At 41.4% G+C, this 26,280-nt stretch overlaps 2 protein-coding genes across 3 annotated transcripts in view; both read right to left on the bottom strand.

Moving 5' to 3' along the window:
- Positions 1-16,501, bottom strand: part of trim62.1 (tripartite motif containing 62, tandem duplicate 1) — a 35,117-nt gene extending 18,616 nt beyond the window's left edge. The window contains exons 1-2 of the mRNA XM_041952905.1: positions 16,476-16,501; positions 14,555-15,110 (exon numbers count right to left, since the gene is read on the bottom strand). Coding sequence (XP_041808839.1) covers positions 14,555-14,962 — 408 coding nt within the window. The 5' untranslated portion in view covers positions 14,963-15,110; positions 16,476-16,501. The remainder of the gene's footprint in view (positions 1-14,554; positions 15,111-16,475) is intronic.
- A 1,494-nt stretch (positions 16,502-17,995) lies between these two features.
- Positions 17,996-23,830, bottom strand: tnfrsf1b (tumor necrosis factor receptor superfamily, member 1B). Of its 2 annotated transcripts, none has more exons than XM_041953912.1 (9): positions 22,619-23,422; positions 22,054-22,156; positions 20,380-20,505; positions 20,114-20,272; positions 19,688-19,781; positions 19,329-19,606; positions 19,140-19,217; positions 18,882-18,940; positions 17,996-18,784 (listed from the first exon to the last, which is right to left on the bottom strand). In XM_041953912.1, the coding sequence occupies exons 1-9, from the start codon at positions 22,715-22,717 to the stop codon at positions 18,257-18,259; spliced, it is 1,524 nt and encodes a 507-aa protein (XP_041809846.1). In that variant the 5' UTR covers positions 22,718-23,422; the 3' UTR covers positions 17,996-18,256. The 2 variants fall into 2 exon arrangements, with proteins under 2 accessions (XP_041809846.1, XP_041809854.1); XM_041953920.1 differs by lacking the exon at positions 22,619-23,422 and adding an exon at positions 23,676-23,830 and having other exon boundaries at positions 18,001-18,784.
- Positions 23,831-26,280: the final 2,450 nt, after the last annotated feature.

Raw genomic sequence — 26,280 nt, 5'->3', positions numbered from 1 at the left:
CACTGGTGTCACATTCTGCCACGACATGGATTTTGCAATACAGTCATTACAGTGCTAAACGTTTTAGCATATTAAAAATAATGTGTTTCACTGTGGCTGCGATAACATGCAGGTAGACGGAACAGGAGTTACTGTATGTGTGCACTAATCATTTTCCTTTGGACTGCTTTAGGGCCCAATACAAAGCAGGATTTGCTTCAAAACTTAAGCTCAAGGACGGATCAATACCAACTTCAAATGAAACAGGTCTGCTGTGACTGATCTCGGATCTGAGCATTTTTATTTTTGTAATCTCGTGATACAAGTACGGTGATATAAATTAATCAATTGCTCAGAACACACAAAAGATAAATGCGACACAATAACAATTTCTCAGAGCCGAAGGTGAAATTGTTTAGGGGTTTTTTTGACGAATCCAAAAAAGATACGAATAGATAATAAATTTTACAATATGAAAAATAAAGAAAGACAAGCAACACATCCTCATAATGAGTTATATGAAACTGTCTTGAGTTTTGTCAATTTTCTGCTGATCGACTTATGTTTTAGCAAAAATTTGTTTACCATTGAACAATATAGCCATTAAAGTAAATTTAGATGATAAATTAAACATGTAAAGACAAGAGGTAAATTCCTTATTGCTGAGCACTTAAAAGATCTATCTGCTACAGCTACAATTTCAGCATAATTGTCCAATTTTTGACAGAAAAATAATTATTTGATAGATAAAACAGGTCTACTGTGACTGATGCTGCGTCTGGGCATCAGACCACAACTGACCCCCACGTCTTCAACTTCTACTTTACAGAAAACATTTGGTAAAAACAGTGAGGATGGAGCAGAAGCACCGATGCTGGCGCCTCTTCCAGTCCTCTGAATATAGGGCACGTCATGTAAATGATGAATGCTCAGAGGCTGCTGCTCCACTTCCTGGAGTGAGGAAGGGCACAGAGTATGCAAATGTATTACCCCAAACACGAATAGCTGAGGAGAAAAAAAAAAACAGCAACAACACAACAGTATGAATGTCAGTTTTAATATCTTTGTCCTTAAACTGAAAAAGATTCATGATGTCTGAATTGCTGCAGAAGCTCTAAAAGAGTCTGCACACCAAGCTGAGGGAGCGGTGAGAACAGAGTGTGTGGCGTCAGCAGGGCAGCATGTCTGAGGATTTTAAGAAAGACAAACAGCTCTGAAAGCCCTCAATGTTAAGTTTGATGATCTACACAGTGCAGCACGAGCTATTTAAGAGCAACAAAGGGTTCGTCTTTGGCACAAGAGCGGAAATCCGAGAAGTGTTGAGCGATAAGAGCGAGCCTGCAGCTTGTGAAGAGTCACCACCTTCACAGAAACTGCTCAGTGCTTCACCACCAGGCCTGAGGCTGTTTTCTCCTGCCTGCTGAGCACAACTTGTTTCTGCAGAGCTATTCAAATAAGGAGTCCAAGATATATACACAATTTTCACAGCTGACGTGGGGAATCTATTTGACAGATAGCCAGTTTTAAATGCTAATATGAAATTTCAGGATAATATCACTAAAGCAACCACTTTCAACCCTCCTCTGAATTCTATCAATCAACCCTGTCAAGAGCAAGATGCTAATCTCAGAGTGGGCGATACATCATCTCAACAGGCGGCTGATGAAAGAAAAAAAACAATTACCATACAAAAATGTACTTCCTTGAGGCCTGTGAGATTACATAAAATTCAAAACAAACCACAAGCTTTTCCAATGAATCACCGTCTATAATTAGGTGAAAAGAAAGGGATCATTAGTAAAACTGGTTTAAGCGGCTGTGTTTGGAAACGCCACCTGGCTGTGCAGCAACCAAAATCAGCCTTTTTGGATTTTTCTGCATAGAGAGCTGAAGATTTTTACTTCCTGGTTCTGTTCAAGAAGAAACCTCGTAAAAAATGCTACTGACATTGGCGATGTAAATAACTAAAAATCTAGCCTTGGAACAGAGCAGCATGTGTCTCCCCATATGTCTCCTAAATGAGGGTCATATTATTAACACTTAACATTAAAATTTCTGTTTCTTAGCGGCCCTTAAGGAACAGCATTTCCCATGTACCCTAGACCATCACGGCTAAAATCGACAGAGGAGGTCCATGGGGGAGTGGAGGAGCTGCGGTGAGATCAGACATGTCCGCAATGACAGCAGGACAGAGAGGAGCCAACAGTGTGGACGTTTTTCAGAGAGCTGAGATTACGGCTACAAAGTGCCACGCTCTGGGCTGTACTCTCTCTGCGTGGGTTTTTCCCGGGTGCTCCGACGTCCTCCCACAGTCCACAGACGAGCGGGTTAGGTTAATTGCCAACTCGAGCCTTTCGTAGCTCTGGCTTGCCGCAGCACTTCTGTTTGATCAGTGCTGTTCCTGATAAACAGGAACTGATGAGTCAAGATACCGTATTTACATATATATGTGCATACATGTTCACGGATATCATGTGCTACTAAGCAGTAGCTTAGGAAACTGATGTGTTCCTGCCATATTGAAATGTGGTCAGCGGGTTGTTGATGCTAGCAGTATTATTGCTGTTAGCGTTAGTATTAGTAACTTTATCAGGATTATAACTGAGATTACCATAACTGCTAAACCCTGTGTATATTAGCAAGACCTACTTCAGCTGGTGTATATATATTTTATTTCTGATATGTTTCAGACCACGCATCTACTTTTAATACGTGCCATAGCTGGGTCTACTTACTCTACTGCTGGGCTGTGTTTAGGATAAATCACTCACTAAATAATTAAAGTTCCATGCTGTCTCCTGTGTGTTCTGACCAACACCCCGGGGGAATGCTTTTCTAAATATTTCTCAACCACTTCCCCGTATTTTTCACCTTGTCTAGTTTCCAGAGAAGAGGGTCAACAGCCAGACTGGTTTAAACAGCTATATATGGAAGCTCCGCTGCTCTATGCAGAAAGCAAACACACGCAAACCAAACACTAATGCAGGCACAACAACACAGCTCTGAGGAGCAGCGTTATCTCGGCCCTACTGCGCAGTGACTTCACTGGGTGGTCACACTGGGTAAACACACCCTGAAAATGACCCTTGGATATGTTTGACTTCCATCAGATTTTTACAAACAAACACAAGCTCGTGTCGTCTTTTAGAAAAAGCCTCTTAGGATTAGTGAAACCTCTAATAGTCAGCGTGTTGTTAATATAAAACCATGTAGTATGTGTCAGCCGCATAAATCACCTTGTGAAAAAGCACGATGCGGTCGCATGCCAGCCAGCACGACACGAACACGGCAGGGATAGCAAACAGATTTGTTTGCCTGTACTTCGTCTTGGCGGCATGGGTGCAGCTGGAAGCTATTCTGATGTAGCTGCTGTGTGTGCACTACGCAGGCGTGATGGCATTAGCTCGCCAGCAGCTCTATCTGACCAAATAAAGTGTACGCCTGCTTCTCTTCCACTGAGTCCCCTGACATCAAATAAATATTTGGGATGTATGCCTCTTTTGACGAGTCGCAGTGTAGAAAATAACAGACTGTTTCTGCAGACACTGGCAGTACACTTCCATGAATTTTAAGTATAGCCTTCAGTCAGGTCTGCATTTTATTAACTCCCCATGATTTCCAATAATCTACATGCTGCAGCCTGGATCATCATATGAAAAAGAAAAAAAAAACAGGCTTAAGCACAGAGCAGGAAAAAAAAACAGTTTTCAGTGAATGCATGTCTTGTTTGTACAATACTGACCAGTTTTCAACCCACACAAGTCTTCATCGGGTTGTCAAAACTTTATACACTGAATATGATTAAGATCAATCCTCAAGAAGATGCCATCTTTGTTTTACTCCCAGTTATAGGGGAGTCAAGGTCATGTGCAAGTAAAGCATTGTGTGCTGTGTGTGTACAAAAAAAGGACAATACAGAGGAAATTATTAAGCAATACACTAAAGTAACTGCGACAGTACCGAGAGCCAAAGTCATTCAGCTTTGAAGCTAGTGTCTGTTTCACTTGCTTCAGCCAGACAACTCAATTTTCCACTCTGGATTGCTTTCACTTGGCTTTTGAAAAAGCTGCAGCAGTAACTGTTTACTTACTTTACTTTACTTAGCTTGAAATATGGACAGAAAACCACAATGTCAGTAAAACTTCTATATCAACATGCATGGAGAACTGAAAGCCAGTGAAACAGAAGCTAAGCAGAAAGCGGGACAGGACTTCAGCTCTCCATTCAACCTCTGGAGACAATGCATATCCACGTGACTGAAACGACTGAATATCCACACAAAATTTGCTAATTTTAAAGCAAAACACTGTTTAGGTGTGAAATCAATGTCCAGCAGCTAAATTGCCCTATACCACTCAGCAAACACTAAAACTGCGGTCTAACATTGGGTAAGGAGTTACTCGACTCAGTCTCCCCTGTTCAGTGTCCTCCTGATCACACATACTGCGCTGTGATGCAGCTGAGTTCATGCTTTTGTCAGAGAACTGAACGAGATCCTGATTTGTCACTGGGTCACAAATGCTACTCGTTAATCAGAAGACAGTGCGGCCTGGTCCTGTGATTTGGAGCAAATCAATACGATCATTAAGTCGCCTCATGACAACACCTGCGCTGTGTGATTGACGCCTAGTTTCAAATGAAAGTGGCAGACAGTCATCTTCTAACTTTAGTACCACAGAGGCCCCAATTAGGCTCACTGAACTTCAAAAGCCCAGTTTTTCCTTGTTCACGTTATAATACATGTTTTTAGATTCAATCACTTTGGAGATGGTTTTAAAGGTTTTTAAAAAGCTTCAGTTTCAGGTGTCAAAGCATTGAAAGAGTGTGGATGAAAGGCCAAAATGAATCTAAACCTAAATTAATCAAATGGAGCAAACATTCCTGAACAACTGTTTTCTAACAGTGCTTGTTTTAAAACCACCACCAACACATATAGGAAAAGGCAAAATGAGCCTTTGACAGCATGGCTTGTACAAAAAAAAATGCAATGACTTTGTATTTCCACAGAGGAGTTTTCTCTGTCACTTTGATATATGAGAGTGCCCATCAGATGGATGCTCTTGCACTTGACTTTTCCTGATTAAAGCTGCAACGCATTTCACAGCCCTCTAAACTATGTGACAGCTTACACTTTTAATGCTTGATAAATGCTCACTTGTTTTAATGCTGCAGTTATTGTAAGCCACAGTGGAAAAGAGCTTCTGCTAAATGCTAAATGCCTGAACTGTAAACAGATGCTGGAGCAGGAAACCTCTGTTAATGTGCAGGCGATGAGGAGGAGAGGAACCAGGGCTGAGGACAGACGATACAGCTGGCCACTCCCCACTGATTAGCCTGACCCCAGATGCACGCTAAATGCATTATAGGAAATAAACAAGCTCTAGGAATACCTGCATGGGCAAAGAAACTTGAACTGGATATGCATCACATTAATGAGGAACTTCTGAGTTATGGTGTTTTAAAATGGCTAATGAGGATATCAATTATTATACAGGCCAAATCAGAGCAGTCATGCAAAACTTTTATTCTCTCACTGGGTGATTTCCATTCCACAAATACTCACTAAAACTGATTATTTAACAGGATTTCTTTTCCGCTCGAATGATAATTACACACATTTTTTTGCAAAAAACTGTTGTTTAATTGGACGCCATTTCCCTAATCCCACAGCTAAAGCTAGACTGAGCATGTGAGAGTTTTTCTCAGCTCGTGGCTGCCCATCAATCATCTCCTGTCCCTTTACACCTGAACCGTGAGAGACAACCAAAGGCTTGTGGGTAAACAGAAATGCACCTTGACTCTGGTTTCAGACAAAGGAGGCATTTAAGAGGTAAACACCTTCAGGCTCCCTCTCTCTTTCGCTATCAGACTGGTTAGCTCGGTGAGGGGTTCAGATCCGGCTGATTGGAAGCTGTACAGTGTATGAGGACTCCTACCAGCAGCACGTCTAATTAAATCATCTGCAGCAAATCACGGAGACAGGGCATTAAAAGAGATTACAGCCTGGTCCGGCCCTGCCCAGACCCCCGAGAACAATGGCCTATAATCTGTCTTAATTCCCCAGCTAATCAAGCAACACAGGGCTCAGAGTCTCAAGGCTGCCGCAGCACAGCAGTTCACATCCACCCAAATATCCAACTGACAAAACTAAAAAGGTAATGGCTGCTCAGCGATCACTCGCCTCTCAGGGATTTTTAACATTTACCAAGCTCTGCAATTGTGTCTGCCCAAAACCCATCTTCCTCCAACTCTCATTTCATATTCACCACTTTTTACAGGCTTTTCTACCTCTAAAGGAGTTGGAGAAAAAGTAACCATTTATACAACATCTTTCTGTGCCTGGTCTTTTTCATTTAATGAAACCTTCATGGCAGTGTCACTGGTGTGCAGGCTGCTCTCCCCGCTGATCTGTCTCACATTAGGGAGGCCTGGGCTCAGCGTTAAGCCCCACTTTAAGCCGCAAAACTTTAAGGACAGCACTTCCCCTTTCATTCACTAAGATGACTAGTAAATCTCCCCTCTCTCCCTCTCTGGCTTGCCACACCAGTTACAGTGTGTGCTGCACTCCTGTGACCCCCAGCTTCAACTGGCAGACAGATACAACTCCAACTCCTGATGTAACACAACAGGTACCCTGCATTCATTGATAATGACTCATTGGAAAAGAGTCCTTTGTGGGAGTTTGTGTCCCGCTGCAGAAAACGAATGACACTTCTGCAGAACACACCTCTTCAGAAGTGGCTATTTTTGAGGTTGTATAAATTACAATGTTGCTAAACAAAAGTGCACTCAGTTGCCAGATTACTCAGTACATTTCTAAAATTAATACAATAGCCCTGCAATAACTCCTGCCTTCATGAGAGTGGTAATACAATAACCGTTTAAGAGAAGCTTGACTCAACTTAATGGCCATTTCAGGGTCTTTTGTTTGGAGGCTGCATTCTACCGAGTGAGAGGTGTTTCTAATATTTTACCCTTTCCATTAACATTGGGTCAAACTGGATGTCAGAAACACCTTTCAGTGTAATCCGACAAAGCTCAACAACAACAACGCTGAATATGTCCTCCAAAATAGATTTAATCAACACAACTATAAAACTGTTTGAACAGAAACTGAAAGTTATAACCTTCATGAAGGTAGAATTTGATGCAGCCTTTCTGTGATGTTCATACGACTCAATTTATGCAACTTTCAAATGTTCAGAATTTTGGCGCGTTCTATATCTGTATTACACCAACTGTGCATGACACAATGTACACAAAAAAGAGGATAAAATATATGAACTGAATAGATCAAATCTGGAAAGTGCAGTTTCAACGAGATTAATGTATCTGATGAGAAGAAAGAGGACGATGATGACAAGAACTGCCAAAATCAAAAGTTCAATTCATTTTTTGTGAGCGAGTAACTTTCATTTTCTTATTTGGTTATTTAAACATCATAACTCATTTTACTACAAACCACCTACTGGATTGAATAAGTGGCCATGATGAAGCAAGAGCACCTTAGGTTGTTGTGCTTTTGGGAAACAACATCTGAGTTTCAGAAGGTTCGTAAAATGGATTTTACAATCATCTTAGTCTTGAGACACTTTCATGTTTCCTGCTCTTTAAAAAGCAACTAATTTATAGCATTTTTACATGCTAGAAAACATATGGCAAATTGCATACAGACTCCTCTTTGCCAGAAGGCCGACATACACATTTCTAATGCACAACAGATGCACCATCATCTGACTCACTTAACTTAAGCGCAAGCCAAAGTAATCATCTCATGTCAAAACGTTCTGTCTGATGGACGCAGCCTCAGCTCCACTTTCTCCAATCAGTGCAGCTGTTCATGTGCTAATCGAGCAGCAGCATGGGCTGAAGTAAACACGCAGTCTGGCTCTGTCCTGCCTCAAGCATCATCAATGGTATCAGTGGTAAGTGTAATACAAGCTACCGCCTCTCTCTGGATGAGGATATTACGGCTGCACTCCTCTAATGGAACATGACTGTTCTGTCTTTCCCCATGGCTCCATTTCCGCATGAACGCTGCCTCTCTGCCACACCAAACTGACTGACCGCCAAGCTGGACAAACTCACTTGTCTGGGGGGTGGTGGGAAATTAGCAGGGTGGGGTACTGGGAACTAGCTTCCTAAAAAGAATCCGCTGCCAAACAAGATCTGCGGCATTTAATAAAGCCACACACCTTAGAAACGGGGACTGACAGAGAAGACAGCGCAGGAGGGGGTAAAAAACAAGAGACAGAGAGAGATGGAGCTGCTCGAGGAAAGGAGAGCAGACTGAGGCGAGCCACAGGGGAGATGGCAGCCGTGGGTGCCCTTGAAATTGCCTGACTCATTACTGCAGCAGCACGGCCATGCGTGGTGATGGCATGCTCAGAAAGAGAGAGAGAGAGTGAAAGACAACCCTGTTTTTAAACCACCAGAGGAACGCTTCAAAAGGCCGGCGTGCTCCTTCTGCATTTTCAAACGCTGCCCTATGTTGAAGTGAGGCAGACGAGAAACGTGCAAAAATGTTTTCATGGTTAACCCTCGTGTTTGTGACCTGATAAGGAAGAAATAACCGGCTATAAGAAAGGATTATTCAAGGGCAGCAAACAGGTGCATCTGGACACTTTGAGTGACGGGTCTGTGTGGGTGACTCAACACCACAGTAATCATTTAATTCCTCAGCTGCGTGGGCTTTAGTCAGACCAGCATCACAGCACAGCTGTCTGCTGCTATACCATTTACAGCATCTATAGTCTCTGCAACAAAAGTTAAGTCCCCAAATATGCACTGATAACCAGGAGCCGCAGTCTTATTTCCCTTCTTATCTGGTCTTACACCGCTGTCAAGTGGAGCGGAAACACGTCCCCAGGGCAAGGAGACAGCAGGAAGAGTCTGTCTAGCCCTGCAATACTGTGGCCGTGCACAGCCAACTGACAGTCTTCATCATCACAATTAAGGCACAGTGGCTGCTGCTGCCTCCACTTTGTCCTCTGCAGGAGTTGACTGCCAACTTTAGGCCACAGTGGTGTGATAATAAGTGCGCAGCTTCGTCCAGCTCCGGTCAGGGTTACAGCGATCCAGCCAACCTCTATTTAAGATGGCGCCAGCGCTCCAAGTGCAGCACGGCCGAGGGAGGGAAGTGTAATCTCATCACCATTAACCGTGTTGCCTAAAATAAAAGGCATTATTTCCCAGATCATAAAGCACAGACTTTACAGGGTGAAGGATGTGGCTCAGTAGATAAGGATGTCTGGCAGTCTGGTTATAACCTCATTTAATGAGTTCAAAGCAAAACCGACAGGCCCATAAAAAACTGAAAAATTCACAACATAATAATGTAGGATTAATGATGAGAATTGGGAGATTTCTTTTGCTGATTGTGGCTCTGTTTTAGTTCAAGAAGTCTGAGATAATTTTGCATTAAGAGCACTTTCTGCTCTTGTGCATTACATTTAAATTGTGTTTAATACTGCCTAATGTGATTGGTGGAATAAAACCCCTCCTAATCAGAATGCATTAATACCCTGTGAAATCTGCACTCCCTGAAGCAAATGGCAGGGCCGAAGACAAATCCTCCCCGATCCTACCTTAATATCCTGTATGTTGAGAAATATGTGCAAGCAATTAGGTATTTGTCAGGTGTGCGTGTGTGTGTGTGTCATAGTGTCTGCAACGGTAGGGTGCAGGACGTGTTTGTGCATTACAGATCTGGCTGCAGGAGCATTTACGGGGGAAAAGGATGCAGATCAGCAGGAGGTAAAGCTCTCAGCGCTGCAGCAAGACTCGGGGCCTGAGGTCAGCCGAGTGACATGCCAGGCTAAGGAGATTACAGCCTGCCACAGACCAACCGAGGACTGCCCTCGTCACTGGCCAACAAAACACACTGTCAACAGAGTTAAGGCGGTTGTGCCATGACATAACACAAACGCTCTGTTTATCTGAATCCTTTGGGAATCTAGTCCGTTTCAGAACATCAAATCAAAGGCTGCGAATACCGAACTGTGCTGTAGCATTGAATTAAAGCCATGAACGCGTTCACATGTTTAACTTTCACAGCTCAAGCGTTCCTCATTAAGTGTGCTGCCTAAATGTACATATTCAGCAAGTCTCATCGAGATTTAGACCTATTTGGCGAAAGAGACCTGAGAAAGAACTCACACAGCAGTTCTGGGTCACGGCAGACTCTGTTTTTATGTTGCTTTCTTTCATCATGTTGGCTCACTGTAGGGGCTGCTTCAGATGTCTGAGTAGCTAGTGTGGATGTTGAAATTAGATTTTGTCATTCTTGAAGCTCTGATTGTGGAGATAGTTGGCTGAATTAACAACAACAATGATACATGTCTGCGTCATCCTGCTCCTCTATCGAGCGATGAAGTCAGAGGGTGATGCAACCAAACAGCAAACACTGCTGGGAAAATGGACAGTAGTAGAGAAGCGTTATTACTCAGACATGAGTGTGTTTTTTGTTTTTTCCCTGAGAACAAATTCATGACTCTTCACAGAATATTTGGCAATTCTAAGCAGACGCTGTCCTCCACCTCTTTGTGAACCCCTCTTACAGAGGAGTCACACTACGTGCACAACCACACAAATGATGAGCTATATTGCACTAGCAGAGGCCAAATAGAGAGAAACATATAGAGACATGGAGGCAGAAAAAAAAACCTTCCAAGCCAATCTCAAATCCCATGTGCCAAAGTGCCACTTCAACACAAAAAGGCCAAGCTTTGGCTCTCGACCTACCAAATCCTTTCCCCCTCATCTACAAACTTTCCCACCCTCCAAAAACTCTAAGATGCACTTTAAAGGAGGCCACCGAGCTGGCACAACATGTGCCCCTCTGGCCCAGACAGTCAAAACACTGGAGCTGATTGCTGCTGCACTTTAACACATCCTCACCATGTTGTTTTGGCACTTTAGTTAAGCATTGTGGGACCCCATGCTAAAAGTGAAGCTTGTGCCTGCAGGCACAGCTCTCACGCATTTGTTTGTATCTGACACACAGCTCCTGCCTGCTCGCTGAAAAGAAAAGAGACGTTACAAGTAAACAACTGAGTTGACTGATATCAGTGTTACTTACATGGGATCCATCCCAAAACAAATTCATTCAGAGAATAAAGTTCACAGTGGCAGAAGAGATGTTTCTGATAAAATGTACTTTGTGATCTCAAAAGAATGTGACACCATCTGCTGCCTCGTTCTGATGTTTGTGTTTGTCTTGAAAGGATGGGACGTCAAGTAACAAACCGCCCCACTTGTAGATCTGAAAAGGCGGGTGTGCCAAGCCCATCATGAGACGTGGTTGTTTTCCGGTGGGGCCTCTGTGCGCTCATACTCTCTTTGAGTATTGTAGATCTGGGAAGCCTCCAAAGCTCCTGCCAGAATACAAAATGCCACATCGCCGCCTTGAAAAGAGCTCCAAGCAGAGGGACAAGCGGGTATCCAAGAAAAGAGAAACATCTTGTGCTGGGCCTAATTACTTCTGCTCCAAGATTACACAGTTTTGACCTTTCTCAGGCTTCCAGCGCAGAGCCTGATTGGAAATTAAGGAGGACAGCATTGATGTTCACAGCGCTGTTAATTACATTTAATGCAGAACACAGAAGGGCATAACTGTAGCTCTACATGGCCCACTCACTCACTATGTTTACATGTGATCAGTTCTCTCCACACAGCCACATCCAGTTAATTGCTTATAGTGCAATGAAAACATTAAGGATTATTTCCCTAAAAACACATAATGTTTACAACCCTAATTGCAAAAAAATGGACACTATGTAAAGCATAAATAAAAACAAAATGCAATCATTTGAAAACTGACTGTGTTTACCGACACAGTTTTAAAAAATGTTCCTGACACCATGTGCTCACAAAGTATTGAACCTCGCTCTATCCTTGCTTGTGAACGACTGAGCCTTTCCAGGATGCCCCTTTCATACCCAATCATGATACTATCATCTGCTACCAATCAACCTGTTTACCTGTGGAATGATCCAAACAGGTGTTTTTGGAGCGTTCCACAACTTTCCCAGTCTTTAGTTGCTCCTGTCCCAACGTGTGTGAAACGTGTTGCTGCTGCTTATTCAAATTCAGAATAAGCAGATATTTCCAAAAATGAAAACACTTTAACATATTGTCTTTGCATTGTTTTCAATGGAGTATATGTCAAAAAGGATTTGCAAGTTATCACATTCTGTTTTTACGTATGTTTTACACAGCTTTTTTGGAACTGGGATGATAAAAGCAACAGACATTATGCCTGATAATTGGACTGGATTGCCGATTATTGTTTGAGGGGGTGATTTATTTGCAGAAATAGACTTTATTCACCAGGTACATGTGTATAAGGAATTTGTCTTGGTGCAGGTTTCAGAACAGCAGAGTGAAGAAATACGATGGCAGTAAAACAGAGAATTAAATAAGGCAGCTGAGGAAGATAAAAAAGCACTTCAAGCGATAATATACAAATAAACAAACGCTGTGTATATTGCAGTGAGTAGGGTTTGTGTGATGTGATCTCATGTACGTTCTGTGCAAAGATGATGGTAATGTTGTCAGATAAGTCCAGTGCAATCAGCAGTTTAGACAAAAAGCGAGCGAAGTATCCGTCCTGCCACTTCATTTTCACTCAACATGAAAGCTGCTGTAACAGCTGCTATGAGCACCTAATTTTCATCTTAACAGTTATTATTATTGGAGGTCAACTTATAACCTGTGTAGCTGCACAATCTCATCCACACCTGTTGCTATTTTCATGGCCATTTTTCTGGCTCTGTCATAGAATGATAATATCCAAACTCTTAATGCAGATTTCAAAGCTCTGATGTGCTAAGTGGTGTTTCGAACATCTGCCTATCAGCACCACCAGACCTACTTTAACCTCTGAAAAATCAGAGAGCTTCTGAGGTCTGTAACCAGGCTAGTAGATAATAAATACAGATGAAACATGAAATATAGTTTAAAAATACTTATTTGGAAAAGAATCAAATGTAATGTGAGCTTTTGTTTTTATAAATGCACGATATTTCCTTTCTTGAGTTCTGAAGTTTTGTCTCAATAAATTACAATATGATCACTTAACAATGGGCTGTCAGCTGATGCATTAAGATTCAAATTAACTATTGGTTGTTGTGGATATTCCCATCATAAATATGTAAGACACAGACTGATAATTCTGACATTAGTAAATCCATTCAAGTGTTATTAAAAAAATGAACAAAAAAGACAAATTAATCAATTTTGTCTCATCATTTCTCCATCAGATGGTTTTTATAATTTAGCTGCAGTCTGAATATAAAGCTGCTCATTGATTCAGAGCACTGAGGGCAAAATGAGCGTGTCAGTGTCAAAGATGCACTTTCAGAGGATCTTAAGAGGTCAGTGTAATGAATAGTCAAAGGCTGAGGCCATCTTATTGATACAGTCTCTGCAGCAAGGAAGGAGACTGCATAATAGAGTAACAACCACAGTTACAGAGTCTGTGGCATTTTAAGAAGATGGACATCCAGCAAATATGGCATTAATCTCAGATTTCTGAATGACCAAACTCTAAATCCAAATGCACAGATTATGTTAGCGTGACATCCAACGTGGCCTGAGTGTTGGTCTGAACAGAAAACCCTTCAAAACTGCATAACTGAGTGTTAACCATCAAAACTTTGGTCTGTTTCTTATCAGAGAGTTCACTTTGCTGTCTGCCAAGAATACTGGAAACTGAATGTCACATAGACGGATCTGAACATGCTGAACAGCAAACTTAAGAAATGAGACTGACGACAGAAAATTAGACTGGAATGTGTTTCACTGCATACTGGGGCAAAGAAGGAATGGGATTAGAGGCTTTGTTTCACAGTTATTGGATTTTGCTCTTTGCTGGGAATTGAATTATCCCAACACTGAGAGAGAAGCAAACACCGACCCTTGCCTGTTAATGTGGAAAATATGAGTCAGCGTAAACACATACGACACATTACCATAAGCTTCGTAAAAGAACCATCAAAGTCACGGTCATGAAAAATATTCTTGATCTGAAGTTTTTTACATATTATTTCAACAAACACTTCGCGTCTGCTCGTGCACTTACAATTCCTTACTTGCAGAGACAAACCACAACTAAAACAGTGAGAACATTATGACACTCGAGACCAGTGTGTGTCAGGATCAGTGTGAAATAGTGCCAGAATTTAAATTTGCAATTTAAAATAACCATTGTAGGCAATATAAAGGCAGGTCTGACATTTACTTATGTGTAAAAAAGAAAAAAAAAGTGTTTTACTTCACCCCCCTGACCTCACAGGTAATGTGGACATCAGGGAGGGAAAAATAAATTAGATATATTTCAGTCCTCAGCACCTTCTGCACCAAAAGTACTCATGAGCAAAGCACTAAATCCCAAAACTGCTTGAGTGGAGCTGCTCTGTGGCAGCAGAGGGCTGAGGCTGAACTGTCTGGGCAGCTCCCACAGGGTGAATGAGTGCCACTGCCTGAATGTGGCGCAGAGTGCTGATGGGTTTTAAGAAAATGTCAGCCTCACCCTTACTAATGAGCTGTCAGAGCGCTGTGTGCTAAAACTGACCTGTATCTCCTCGTAAGCCTCGTCAATAGTGGTTACTTGGTGCTGCTCGTGTAGCGCCGGCTCGTCGCAGAAGAAGCACACCAGACTTTTGTCGGTGAGGCAGAAGAGCTTGACCTTCTCGTGGTCCTTGCAGGGGTAGGAGCTCCTCTGAGCGTTGAGGATGGCGTCCAGCGGGAAGGCCGAGTAGCGCTCCACAATGTTGGACAACTTGAGACTCGGCGAGAGGAGAGGGTCGGTGAAGGTCCTCCGGCACTCAGGACAGTCCCGCGTTCCGTGAGGCTCCTGCCTGCTCCAGTGCTCAGTGATGCACTTCCTGCAGAAGTAGTGCTCGCAGCCAAAGCTGACAGGGTCCTGGTAGATGCTGAGGCAGATGGAACAGAGGAGCTCGTCCTTCAGACAGCAAGCCATTTGCAAACACGGAGACTGAGCGGCATCTAAGAGGGCAATTCTCTGGAGCGGAGTGTAATTGGTTCAATCTTCAAGTAAGTGGTTCACTGCCATGTGGGAGTTGACTGACAAGATCTTCAGGAATCTTGGGATTTCACTTAAATTGTCTCTGTTGAAATATGGCAAACAACAAACAATGAGATGCTACAAATCTTTTATTATGCACCTAGTGCATGGCCTAATACATTTACAACAAGTAAATCATCAACAGGAGCAGATTCCTTTGTTTACACATTAACAAAACGGACTTCATCAAGAGTCCATTTAACATCAAATTTTATACGTAGAGATTTCAGTGGGCTGTCAACGTTAACAATGGCTAATCCTGGATTTTTGACAATAAGTTGTTAAATCAATTAGTTAATAACTAGAAAATTAATCAGCAAACAATTTAGAATATTTACCAATTTAGAACAATTAATTGTTCAAATCATTTTAAGGCAAAAAAAAAAACAAAACAAAAACAGACAATGAACAGGTTCCAGCTTCTCAAATCTGAATATTTGTTTTCTTGGTCTTTATGATAAGTGTACTGAATACCTTTGGGTTTTGGACTGTCTGTCGAACAATACAACTCATCTTAAGATGTCACCTTCGGTTCCAGAAACATTTCCTGACATTTTATAGACTCAACGATGAATTGCTTGAGAAAACTTTCAGCAGATTAATCGAAGATGTAAATAATAGTTAGCTTTAGCATAATTTGAAATCACTTTTACACAAAGACGGTGTTGATTAAATCAACTTAAAACCAGCACAGTATAAAAATGGCACACAGAACCTGCAGCATGTCCTTGTTTTCTCTTATAACCTCTTACTTAACAATACCATTAAACTCTGTTTTAATGCCATTTCATTGAGCTTTCACAAAGAGCAACTGCAATCTAGTTTCACTTTGTTAGCTTCCTCCTCACCTGAGGAAACACCTGAATACATTGATGCTTTTTTATCAAAATACTTCACCTCCACCTTGCTACATCCCGTTCCCTTTTCATTGTGGAGGATCTGTGGATTTCCACAGCTGACTGTCCGCACCAAGCAACGAGGAAACACCTGCAGCGGTATTATCTCTGCTGTCTTCCTCCCAGCCCGGTGAGAGGACGCTTCCTTTTAAACTCCCTGATGAAGAGGGCTTCAGCAGCCTGGATGGAGCTTTTTCATTCTTAACATCTACCGCTAACTGTCAGGCAAACATCTGTGCTGTAGTTTAGCAAACATGCTATTTAATTGGCTTCCTCCACCTTGCTTCTAAGCAGGAATTGTAAACACAACCGACCAGGACCACGACACCACCAACCACAGCGGGAGGATGAGAGGGGGCAGAGACACAGAAAAGGGGCGAAACACTAATTTAATAAGCTACATATTAAAAATTTAGATGCTGGAAAAGCATATGAGAGTTATGGGCATCTGAATATGACAATTCATAATCAAAAGAAACAGATAGGAACACAGAGAAAAAGGCTCAACTCACCAGCCTCCGTAGTGACTTCAGCAGCTCCAATCCAAGTGTCTTTCAGGAAGGAGAGCAACACACAGCGGCAACAGACGCAACCAACTGTACTGAGCGATGGGGGGGTTATAAAACATAATATTTACAAGATAACTGCAGTTTGTCTATAAATACGTTATGAAAAAGAATAGTGGCTAAATTACTTATAGTTTAAGAATATTAGTGTTTTGGTGAGTGAATACGAGGCTTACAAAATGACAATATAAAGTTTTCTCTCGCTGTAATAATGTCGTGGCTCAGACTTCCTCTCCCCTCATTCTCCCGGTTAGCATTGCTGCTTAGCTACGTTGAGTTCAACAAACAAACACACTAAATGCAACTGGACCCGTATAAGCAACGGTTTCACTTAAAACAAAGACAGCGCAGGGAACTGGTGTCAAAATGGACTGCCATTGTTCACTGAAATGTTTTAATGAGCCGAGAGACAGGGGCTTCTACAGACTGCCGTGTTCGCCTTCAACCAGCAGGGGTCAGCAGCGTCCGTAAAGTAAAACACCATATTCTTCCCTGTACAAGTGGTGAGCAAGAATACACCCATGGTAAAGTACGCATCCATCAAACTGATTACTCATGCATCCAATTTATGGAGGCTCCCTTTTAAGAATTACAGGAAAATCACTGTTAACTAATCTGTCATCTTGCTTTAGCTCTTTTGTTTAATCTTCCTGTTGTGAGTCTCGAGTCTGAAATTTATGGAAAATGCAGTGCTAAATCACTAAAATGTAGACCTACAGCTTTTGTTATGTTGTCTTTTACATGTTGTCTTCTTACATAACGCCAGTTTAGAATTACATAAGCAACATAACTCGTATATAACTAAACTACCATAAGTGTCATGCATTTACCAAGTAAATTACATAGTATTTTATCTGAGTATTTCCATTAACATGCTACTTTTAAACTATGACTCCACTACATGTCAAATTGTAATATTGTAAGTTTCACTTCACTTGAATTTGCACCACACTATGATTATTTGTTGTTTTATAAATGAAACTACCCAGAAGTAGACCTACACCTAAAGCAATTAAAGTTAGCTTCACTATGACCAGCTACATTAAAAAGCTGTTTACATAGCAGCAGTCATAATCTACAGTCACTGACAGGGGCCTTTTCACTACTTAATGAATACTTTTGGCAGTTTATTCTGATCTTACTTCGTATAGACCTGTACTCTTAAGTGAAGTTCTTAATGCAGGACCAGTAAATAGAAGATCTAAATCTTCGGCCACCACTGACCACATACACATATGAGTATGATGTATGAAATCTTAACAAATTAAAGCATAATTGTTAATTGTACACAGCGTTGTAAGGTCTAAATCAAGTCCACATATTGGACATTCTACAACATGTACGGGATATATAACAACAACAACAACATTATTATTATTATTATTATTATTATTATTATTATTGTTGTTGTTGTTGTTGTTGTTGTTATTAATAATAATAATAATAATAATAATAATAATAATAATAATAATTAATACTCTTGTAATAACATGAAAGACTTGATTGTAACGCTTGTCACCTTATGATGACTGTAGACCACATCATAATTTCTATTTTTAATTTGCAACTACTTGTACTTGCTCTACATCACTGAAGGAAAGACAATATTCACATCTTTATTTAGAGCATACTATATATATATATATATATATACACATATAAACACACAAAGTGGCAGTTGATGACTTTGATATGGAAACAGAATAGTCTTTCCTGTATGTGACTCTTCATGCACTGTAAGTTGAGCTTTCCTGCACTGACATCAGTGATTGCTTGCCAGCTTCTTGCTGTGGGATGCTAAAGGACTCCTCTTCCTCTACAAAGTGGGGTTTAGAGTTTACATGCATAAAGTCTGAGGGTATGGCAGACGGTGTCCCGCCAGACCCATTTCCTATGTGGAAAGTGATGTTGACGTTGACGTGTGGACTGGTGGTCACGGGGCTGATGATCTGTGGGCTGGTGGGCTGAGAGGAGCACTGTGTGGGGATGCTGGTCTGGGGAGCAACAGGCTCTGTGTTGGAAAGTAAAGTCATGGGCTCCGACAGATCAGAGTGTGGACCTTCACGAGCTATGGTGGATTGCAAAGGGCCGATGGAATTGTAGCTGCTGCAGTCGTCTGTTCGGGTCAAAGTTTCAATATTGTCACAACCACTCTGGTCACTGTTGGCTTCCGCTTTCTCCAGCAGACACTGTTGTTCTGGTGAGGTTACTGTGAATGAAGTCTGCTGGACTGCCCCCAAATAACTCTGACTGATCTACGGTAGAAAGACATGAAATGGTTATTCCCAGTATTCTGTAGAATCAGAACTTTATTCAACCGTTTTCAAGAAGAAAAGCCGAGGAAAATCTTACTTTATCGCCAGTCTCACAATTTCCATTTGCATCTACTTTAGGATGAAATCTGGCAGCATCTGGGAAAAAAGGCAGCGTGAACATGCAGTAATGGCAAGTAACACAGTAAAAATGTGACACACAGTTCCTGATAGTGACCATTGTTTGACAGCATCATATCATTCTGTGTTTGAAGTTGAAGAAAAATATAATGTACATACAATCATAGCTTCTCCACAAAACAAGACCACAATTAATTCACAGACAGCATACAGTTACCTTTCTTCACTGTTCTCCAACAGAACAGCACAATGATGGCAATGAAAGGAACTCCAATACAACTGATGATGATTGCAGCTAAAACAACAACAAAAAGCAGAGGCAGAGAGAGAGAGATGTTGAGACACTGATAAGAGCTCACAGTTTTCTCATAATGACTGCTTCGAAACTCCTAATCAGTTTCTATACCCAGTTTGCCATCGGATACTGTGCTGTGTGGTGGGTTTTTGGTTGTTGCCTCTGAAAGAGAGTTGAAAGTCGGTGTTGAGTCTGTCACTCCACGTGGCGTCTTGGAGTCTGAGGTTGCTGAGACTGTGCTCATCACTGTACTCGCAGTTGTGAGCAAAATCTCAATGTGAGGCCATTCTGTTGAGTTTTGAAGCCATGTGCTGGATGTAAGAACCTCGGATTCACACTCGGTGTCCGAGGTAGCGTCGCCTTTTTTAACAACAACCCTCCCATGACAGCTGAAGAGACAGAGATAGAGAGAGGTCAAAGATCTGAGCTCCCAGAACAGCTGGATGCAGATGTGACTGTCCTTCACTCACTTTGTATGAGGCCGACAGCGGTCCATGGAGGAGACTGAATCGGAGAACGTCCCATCGGGGCACCGTTCACACTTCACATCTGAGTCAGCCGTCCCTGTAACACCCAAACACACCGCCATTACTAACATTTCACTGTCAGACATTTCATTTTATATGTGCGTAACTTAAATGTTTACAGATTTATAATCAAACTTGACAATATATATGTGACACTATTGTGATGGATTTGATGCAATTACTTTGATCACATAGTTACATATTAAAAACAATGGTAGATGGATAGTCAGTGGGAAAGGCTTGTGGCTTGACTTTTGCAACATACTCTTCAAGGGTTTATCCCTAAATTTCAAAATGAAATATCTCAGAATTACGTGTACCTGTAGGGTTAACACTCAAAAGTAACTATTAAAAAAATAGGTCCTGTACCTGGCACCGACACTCCATAACCAACTCTGCATTGCTTGTACTTGCTGCATTCTGAACAGAACGGGTCATCAAATCCCATGATGCAGTACATCCCAGACTGGCACCCACACTTGGACCTTGTGGTAGGGGAGCAGTTCTGGACTTCCCTCAGACCTTTGACTGATTGTATGTTAAAAAAAAAAAAAGAAATATTCCGCTTATGTTACAAGGACAGTCGTGTTAAAACATGAAACAATACATAGATTATTTCAAAAACAGCTACTGACCTGATTTGCATTTGTTACACGAGAAGCAGTTAGGAGAGTAATTCGTGCCCTCCATGTACTGGCCTGCTGGGCATTGTTCACACACAGCCTCAGTAGTTTCGGAGCATGTTTGTTTCAGTCGGTGTCCTGTTATATACAGGAATTAATCCACATCAATCCACTTATTAGCCATGGACAAAAACATAAAGATTAAAAGATACATGTCATATTATTTCTCATACATTTTCCACCCTAAGGGGTTGTCCAGGCTCGACTTTTTTCTTTCTCCTGGATAAAATGTACCATTGCATCTTTATAACTAAAACAGTCGATCATTACATTCGAAAATAAAGTGGTGATATGGCCTTTATGCATTTGATATATATTTTTTTATTCACGCAATGAACTGTCATTGACGACTTACTAATTTTTAACAATACAATTAGAAGTGTTACTTTTTCACTTGGGTGCTTCTGTGCAGGAAGAGATTGCAGCTATGCAATTTAGTACACACATTTTAGAGCTAAAAGGCATTCAAATAAGCACTTGCTGCTACCCTCGCTCACTGCATAGTAGAGACGTGGGATGCAAAGCAATTAACTCTGCGCTGAGTGGGAGAGATGAGGTTAGCAGGCACATGAGATCAAATTATTGCTTGAGCACATCGGCACTCTTTATAGGCCCGAATCTTTACAAGAAGAGTGGGAAGGTGTGGGGAGGACAGATCTGATGAGAGCTGCCAAGGAAAATTCACACTGACAATATGTCTGTACATATGTCACATGTGCAACTTTCAATCATGCGGCACTGCTGTCGACACCTTTATCATTAAAGTCGTAGTAAGTGCTTTTCAAAGCCTAACTACTTGATGGGCCTCATGAGCCACAACTGGTACAACTGTACCAATTTTAAGTAGAAGTCAGTGAAGTGGGGAAAAAAAGGAAAAGGAATTGCGGTGAAATCCCCAGTTGGAGTGTGGACCCTGAAAGCTTTAACATAGAGCAATACAGCAGCAGTTTTCTGCCCTGAGCTGCAGTCGTTAGCATGCATGGCTAACTAGCTTTATAACCAAGGAGTGTTACTTCCAAGGCCACAGAGCACCTCAGTAACTAATTACATTAGTTTGTGGGGTTATAAGTGAGGTTAAAAAACAAAAGAAAGCCTTGTTCGCTATTAGCATATCCACCGCGCAGTATTCCCACACTGTGTGGTACAGTAGCTTGGAAGCTATTAGGCTAACGTTAAAAGCTCTGTTGTCTCTTTATTGTAAGGTTACACTCCAGCAACCACAGCATTGTTCAGTCCTCATTTTGTTTTCTGCTGTAACAAAAACATATTGTTTGAACTGCAAACAAACATGTTAGCTAAGCAGCTAAGCGGGGTTAGAACAAACCTTTATTAGCATGCTGATATTAACGAACCTCTCAGTCTGGCTCTGCTTTAAACATCATTTCCCTTCTCTTAGGCTGAAGCAAGGAAAATGATCTGTGTGACTACTGTGTACAGTAGTCGCTGTTCATCTTCTTTCACACCTCCACACCCAAGCTTTTACCAAAGTGTTTCACACCTGTGTCATCAAGTGGCTTTTATTCAACAGCTTTCTCTTCAAGTGCAATATGTACCTGAGCATTCGTACAAGTCTGTGTGTTATTTAAGAAATTGCAGTCCTTGCTGTGTTTGCAGGACGACACATACCGGGGAGGCATTTCTTGCAGCACAGGTTGGAACCATCTAACAGGTACTCTGTTGATGAGTTGCAGTTTCCATCTGAGTCTGTCTGATAGGGCAGAGAGCAGACCTGGGAAAGAGAGATGAAACTTAAGAGCAACTCATCTTGGGCTGCTCAGATGAGGGCAGCGGAGAACATAAAAGTATTTTCTCGTAACATAAATGTGCTGCATTAAGACTACAAGGGGCTTCGAGCTTCAAGGTGAATTTAGCAATTTTGAAATGACTTTTTGTAGCCCACGTCTGTACCAGCCAGACGTTTGCCTTGAAATGCACCTGCTCTGAAGTAAATCTTAAGTCTTAACTTTAGTCAACCAAAATCAACTATTTAGTCATTGGCTGATGGAGGAAACGGAGAAGTTGACCAATGATTGTCAAAGTTTTTCACCCTGTTAAAAACTGTATCCTAAAGTAGCATCAGACCACCCACACCTGCGCCCACCTGTTCCCTTCTGGTATTGCCGCTCGCCTGAGCTGCAGACATGGTCAAACAGGCAGTCATTGTTCTGAATTTAAAAGAGGTGCATTTCACCTGTACAATTGCTCTCCTCTTCACAGGGCCCTCCAGAATCTTCAGGTCAGTGAACACATGCATGCATGCATGCAGTAACTCAGTTACAACCTCTCTCATAAAGTTAACAAATGCAGCTGCTGTAACTACAGCACTGGTGTGCTGAAGATTCGCTGACACACATTTGCTGACACACGTATGCTGTGAATTGAAAGTCTCTCACCACAGTGCCATCTAATGTAAAGCACAAGGTAGAATGTGCTGACAGCAGCAGTGTATTTCTCGTATTACAGGAAACAGAGGCGGCACCAGAGAAGAATTCAATTCAGGAGCGCAGACTTCTTTTGTGGTGTGACCACCAGTAACACAAGATGTGGCAATAAAGATAAACCTCTGTGGCGCTTTGTGTTATTATTCACTGGCAGTTTATCAAAGAGAACATTCTGTTTTTCCTTTTCCTTCTGGCTGCATGCCTAAATGAACTCTGCCTCTTTAACGGAATTGCACAGTGATACTGGAAGGCAGTCGAAAGGGTTGCTGCATCATTTCATGACCGGGTCTCTTTAACAACAGGACATTCAGTCTCAAACTGCATCAGATGCCAAGAAACCGAAACCAAATATTCATACAGGCTCACCGCACCGCAGCTATGTGTTCTTTCTGTACAGTATGACTTTGTACTGTAATATAACTTTGTCACGCTCCTATCAGGTATTGATACAGAAACGTTTAAGAAATCTTTGAAAAGAAATTAGAAATTCTTCTCTTGTTGGCTCCGTGACAGGTGACAGAGTCGGAGTTAGGAACACATTTAAAAGACAAAATGCATCCACATTTCAGAGTTGTGACACAAAATCATTTAACACATTTTCAAAAGTTTAAACTCACCCCCCTTTGAATGAATCCAACTGAATTAAACTTAAACTAACTTCTCACTGTTGTTCTAATTAGAAGTGTTTAAGCAGTATTCTGGTCTCGGTGTCGGCTGAATCCCGACACTGGCTTGTGTCCAACTCTGTCCGTGATAAGCACAGCGACATGCATGACAGACTTCCAAACAAACACACACAAAGCCTACCTTGGTAGTTCGGACATTCAGCAGAACCAGGATCACAAGTACGTCCTTCATTGCTTCTTTAAAGCAAGTTATAGAGTGTAGAGGACACAGCTGCCAGGCTTGTGAACTGCACTGATCATTTCATTAAGGCGGGCCAGCAGTCTGTGCAAGCAGGAGCAATTTCCTTGAACTGAGCTGTGTTAGAAGGAAGGAAACGAGCAGACAGGCTCTAACCTACATTTGCTGATCTTATGTGAATAATGATAGTTAGGAATATATATATACACACACACACACACACACACACACACACATATATATATGTATGTATATATATATGTATATATATGTATGTATGTATGTATGTATATATATACATATTAATATATATATGTATATATGTATGTAATGTATGTATGTATATACATATATACATATTAATATATATATATGTATATATATATATAGAGAGAGAGGGCAGAGCTCCACAAAGTGGTCCTTTTTAATGACCTATTTGCTTGTGTACGTGTTTACACCCTTTAACACGACAAATATAAATCATAACTGGGGCAGCCCACTGGTTTTAATAGACACACAATTTATTAGGTAAATGGAGATCTACGTGCATGTAGTGTAGGGGTTTCACTGTGGAAACTCCAGCTTTTGACGAGTCAGTGTTATTGTAAAACCTGCAGTGTACAGAAATCCTTAAAATCCAAAGCCAAAAACCTGGTCCGACCACCATAATTCAAACTAATCTCCAAATTAATGTATCATTCATTCATTCAAAAAGGCTGCAGAAAGATGAGTAGTGACCATGAGGTAATTTTAAAGCTGCTCCCTGTGTGATATGGTGGGAAATGTGTAGCATTTTTTAGAAAAAGTCCCTATTGAAACAGGAAGTGTTCACAGTAAGCTTCAATTAGATTTTCTCTCATTGTTTAAACACAGACAGGTTCAGATGCAGCGCAGTCCCACAAAGCCCAGCTTGGTGTGCAGCGTATAACTGTTTTGGTTATGGAAGAATGTGACACAGGATGCCAGCGCAATTTACCAAAGTGTTTTCAAGAAGAACTGATCTGTGCTGCTGGGTGTCCGCGCTGTGGCAGGATATTGTAGCTGACAGATAGTAAAAGTGAGGCCAGGGTTGAGCTGCCTGTCACTGCTAACATTAGACATCGCTGAGCGAGGCGCCGAGGCTCTACAACGTCACGTCCAACTTAACACTTGGCCTCCCTGTGGAGACGTGACAGAAACAATCTGAAAAACAAACGTTATTGTTCATGAATAAAAGAACACTCTCTGGTCAGTATCTGCTGTCTTGAAATGAATTAAAATTGTTAGTTTGCAACACGTTTCTACGAACCTACATTATGAAAGTCATGAGAACAAGGTCATTAAAAAGGAAGGGTGTTGTCTTCTTGTCTAAACACTACAATCTAGTGGATCAATTTGGAACAAGCGTGTCTCAAGAAATTGAAAGTCGCCTAGTCTTCAGCACCAGACAGTCTGAACCTTCTCTCAAATCGATGCCCCTTTTTAGTTGTTCAGAGGGTGATGTAAGTTATTCAGCAACTTTACATAAACATTTCAGTCATTTTCTGCATGCCCTCTTACAATTGAGCCACAGGCAGTGCACATGCTGCTATCATGCCCATCTTAATGTGTTTCACTGTTTGTTCCTGTGAGAGACGTTGACATTCACTGTGAAGTTTCCCCTCCCACGTGCTCAACATTTCTCTGGTACTCAAGTACAGCAGAAGCAGCCCTGTGGTCTTATTGTCTTTTGTCTGCTACTGTAAATTACTTCTAAAATGTTAGGCCATTTTTAATGTCATACTGTAAAAACGTGACTAGGAGAAGTGAAACCTATTATAAAGGCTCACAGCGGATTTTTTTTTTTTCTCGTCATGTTTGGCCTACTTTCATGTTTTGGTGCTCTGATCATGGATACTGTTCTTTACTTCTGAGTCATTACCAAATGTACAGCATAAGACTTGATACTTGCTTCAGGCAGGAACACACTCTCTGGCTGTATTTTTGCTGAAGTTACATCCTTAAATTCTTATTGCATGCGGTGCAGATTTTGCTTACACCAAAGTTACCAAGCATTGATAGTGTACACGTGAGACATGAGCGTGCATGATGTTTTCAGTGATGTCTCATTGGTACCAAGCCAGTTTCAGATCCTGCTTTTGCACCTAAAGGTAGAAAACTACAAATATCAGGATATTGGGCTAAAATATGGAAAATAAACTTGTTTACTCATTTTCTGAGGACTCTATTGCCAGTGAAGTAAATCACCTGTTTTTCCTGATCACTGCTAAGTGTTAGATTAGTTTACTGATGAAGACCTCTCAGTCTGATGTTGTAGTTGGAATTCAACTTCTGCATTATAATAGCTATCCAATAAAAATGAGCTGAGCACGAAAACAAACATACCATTTGAAGATTTCAAGATGTGACGAAAGAATGAGCAACAGAAGCATCACTTCCCTTAACAACTGTTTGTGCTAAAAAATCAAAAGAACCATCTCAAAGCCTCATCTTAAACAAAGCTTCACCCCTGTGTCACGTCATCACTGTTCTCAGATAGAGATCAGCAATCTGCCTGCCAGATAACCGG

This window comes from Chelmon rostratus, chromosome 2 (assembly GCF_017976325.1).
Source record: "Chelmon rostratus isolate fCheRos1 chromosome 2, fCheRos1.pri, whole genome shotgun sequence".
NCBI classification, from domain to species: Eukaryota; Metazoa; Chordata; class Actinopteri; order Chaetodontiformes; family Chaetodontidae; genus Chelmon; species Chelmon rostratus.
The sequence above is the reverse complement of the archived record's forward strand: the minus strand, read 5'-3'. Positions and strand labels throughout refer to the sequence as shown.

Coding starts and splice junctions, on each gene's coding strand:
- tnfrsf1b (XM_041953912.1), bottom strand. CDS start 22,717: ATGAGAGAGGTTGTAACTGAGTTACTGCATGCATGCATGCATGTGTTC. Junction 18,941..19,139: donor TTGGAGAACAGTGAAGAAAG/GTAACTGTATGC, acceptor CTTTTTTCCCAG/ATGCTGCCAGATTTCATCCT. Junction 18,785..18,881: donor ATTGTGAGACTGGCGATAAA/GTAAGATTTTCC, acceptor TTTCTACCGTAG/ATCAGTCAGAGTTATTTGGG.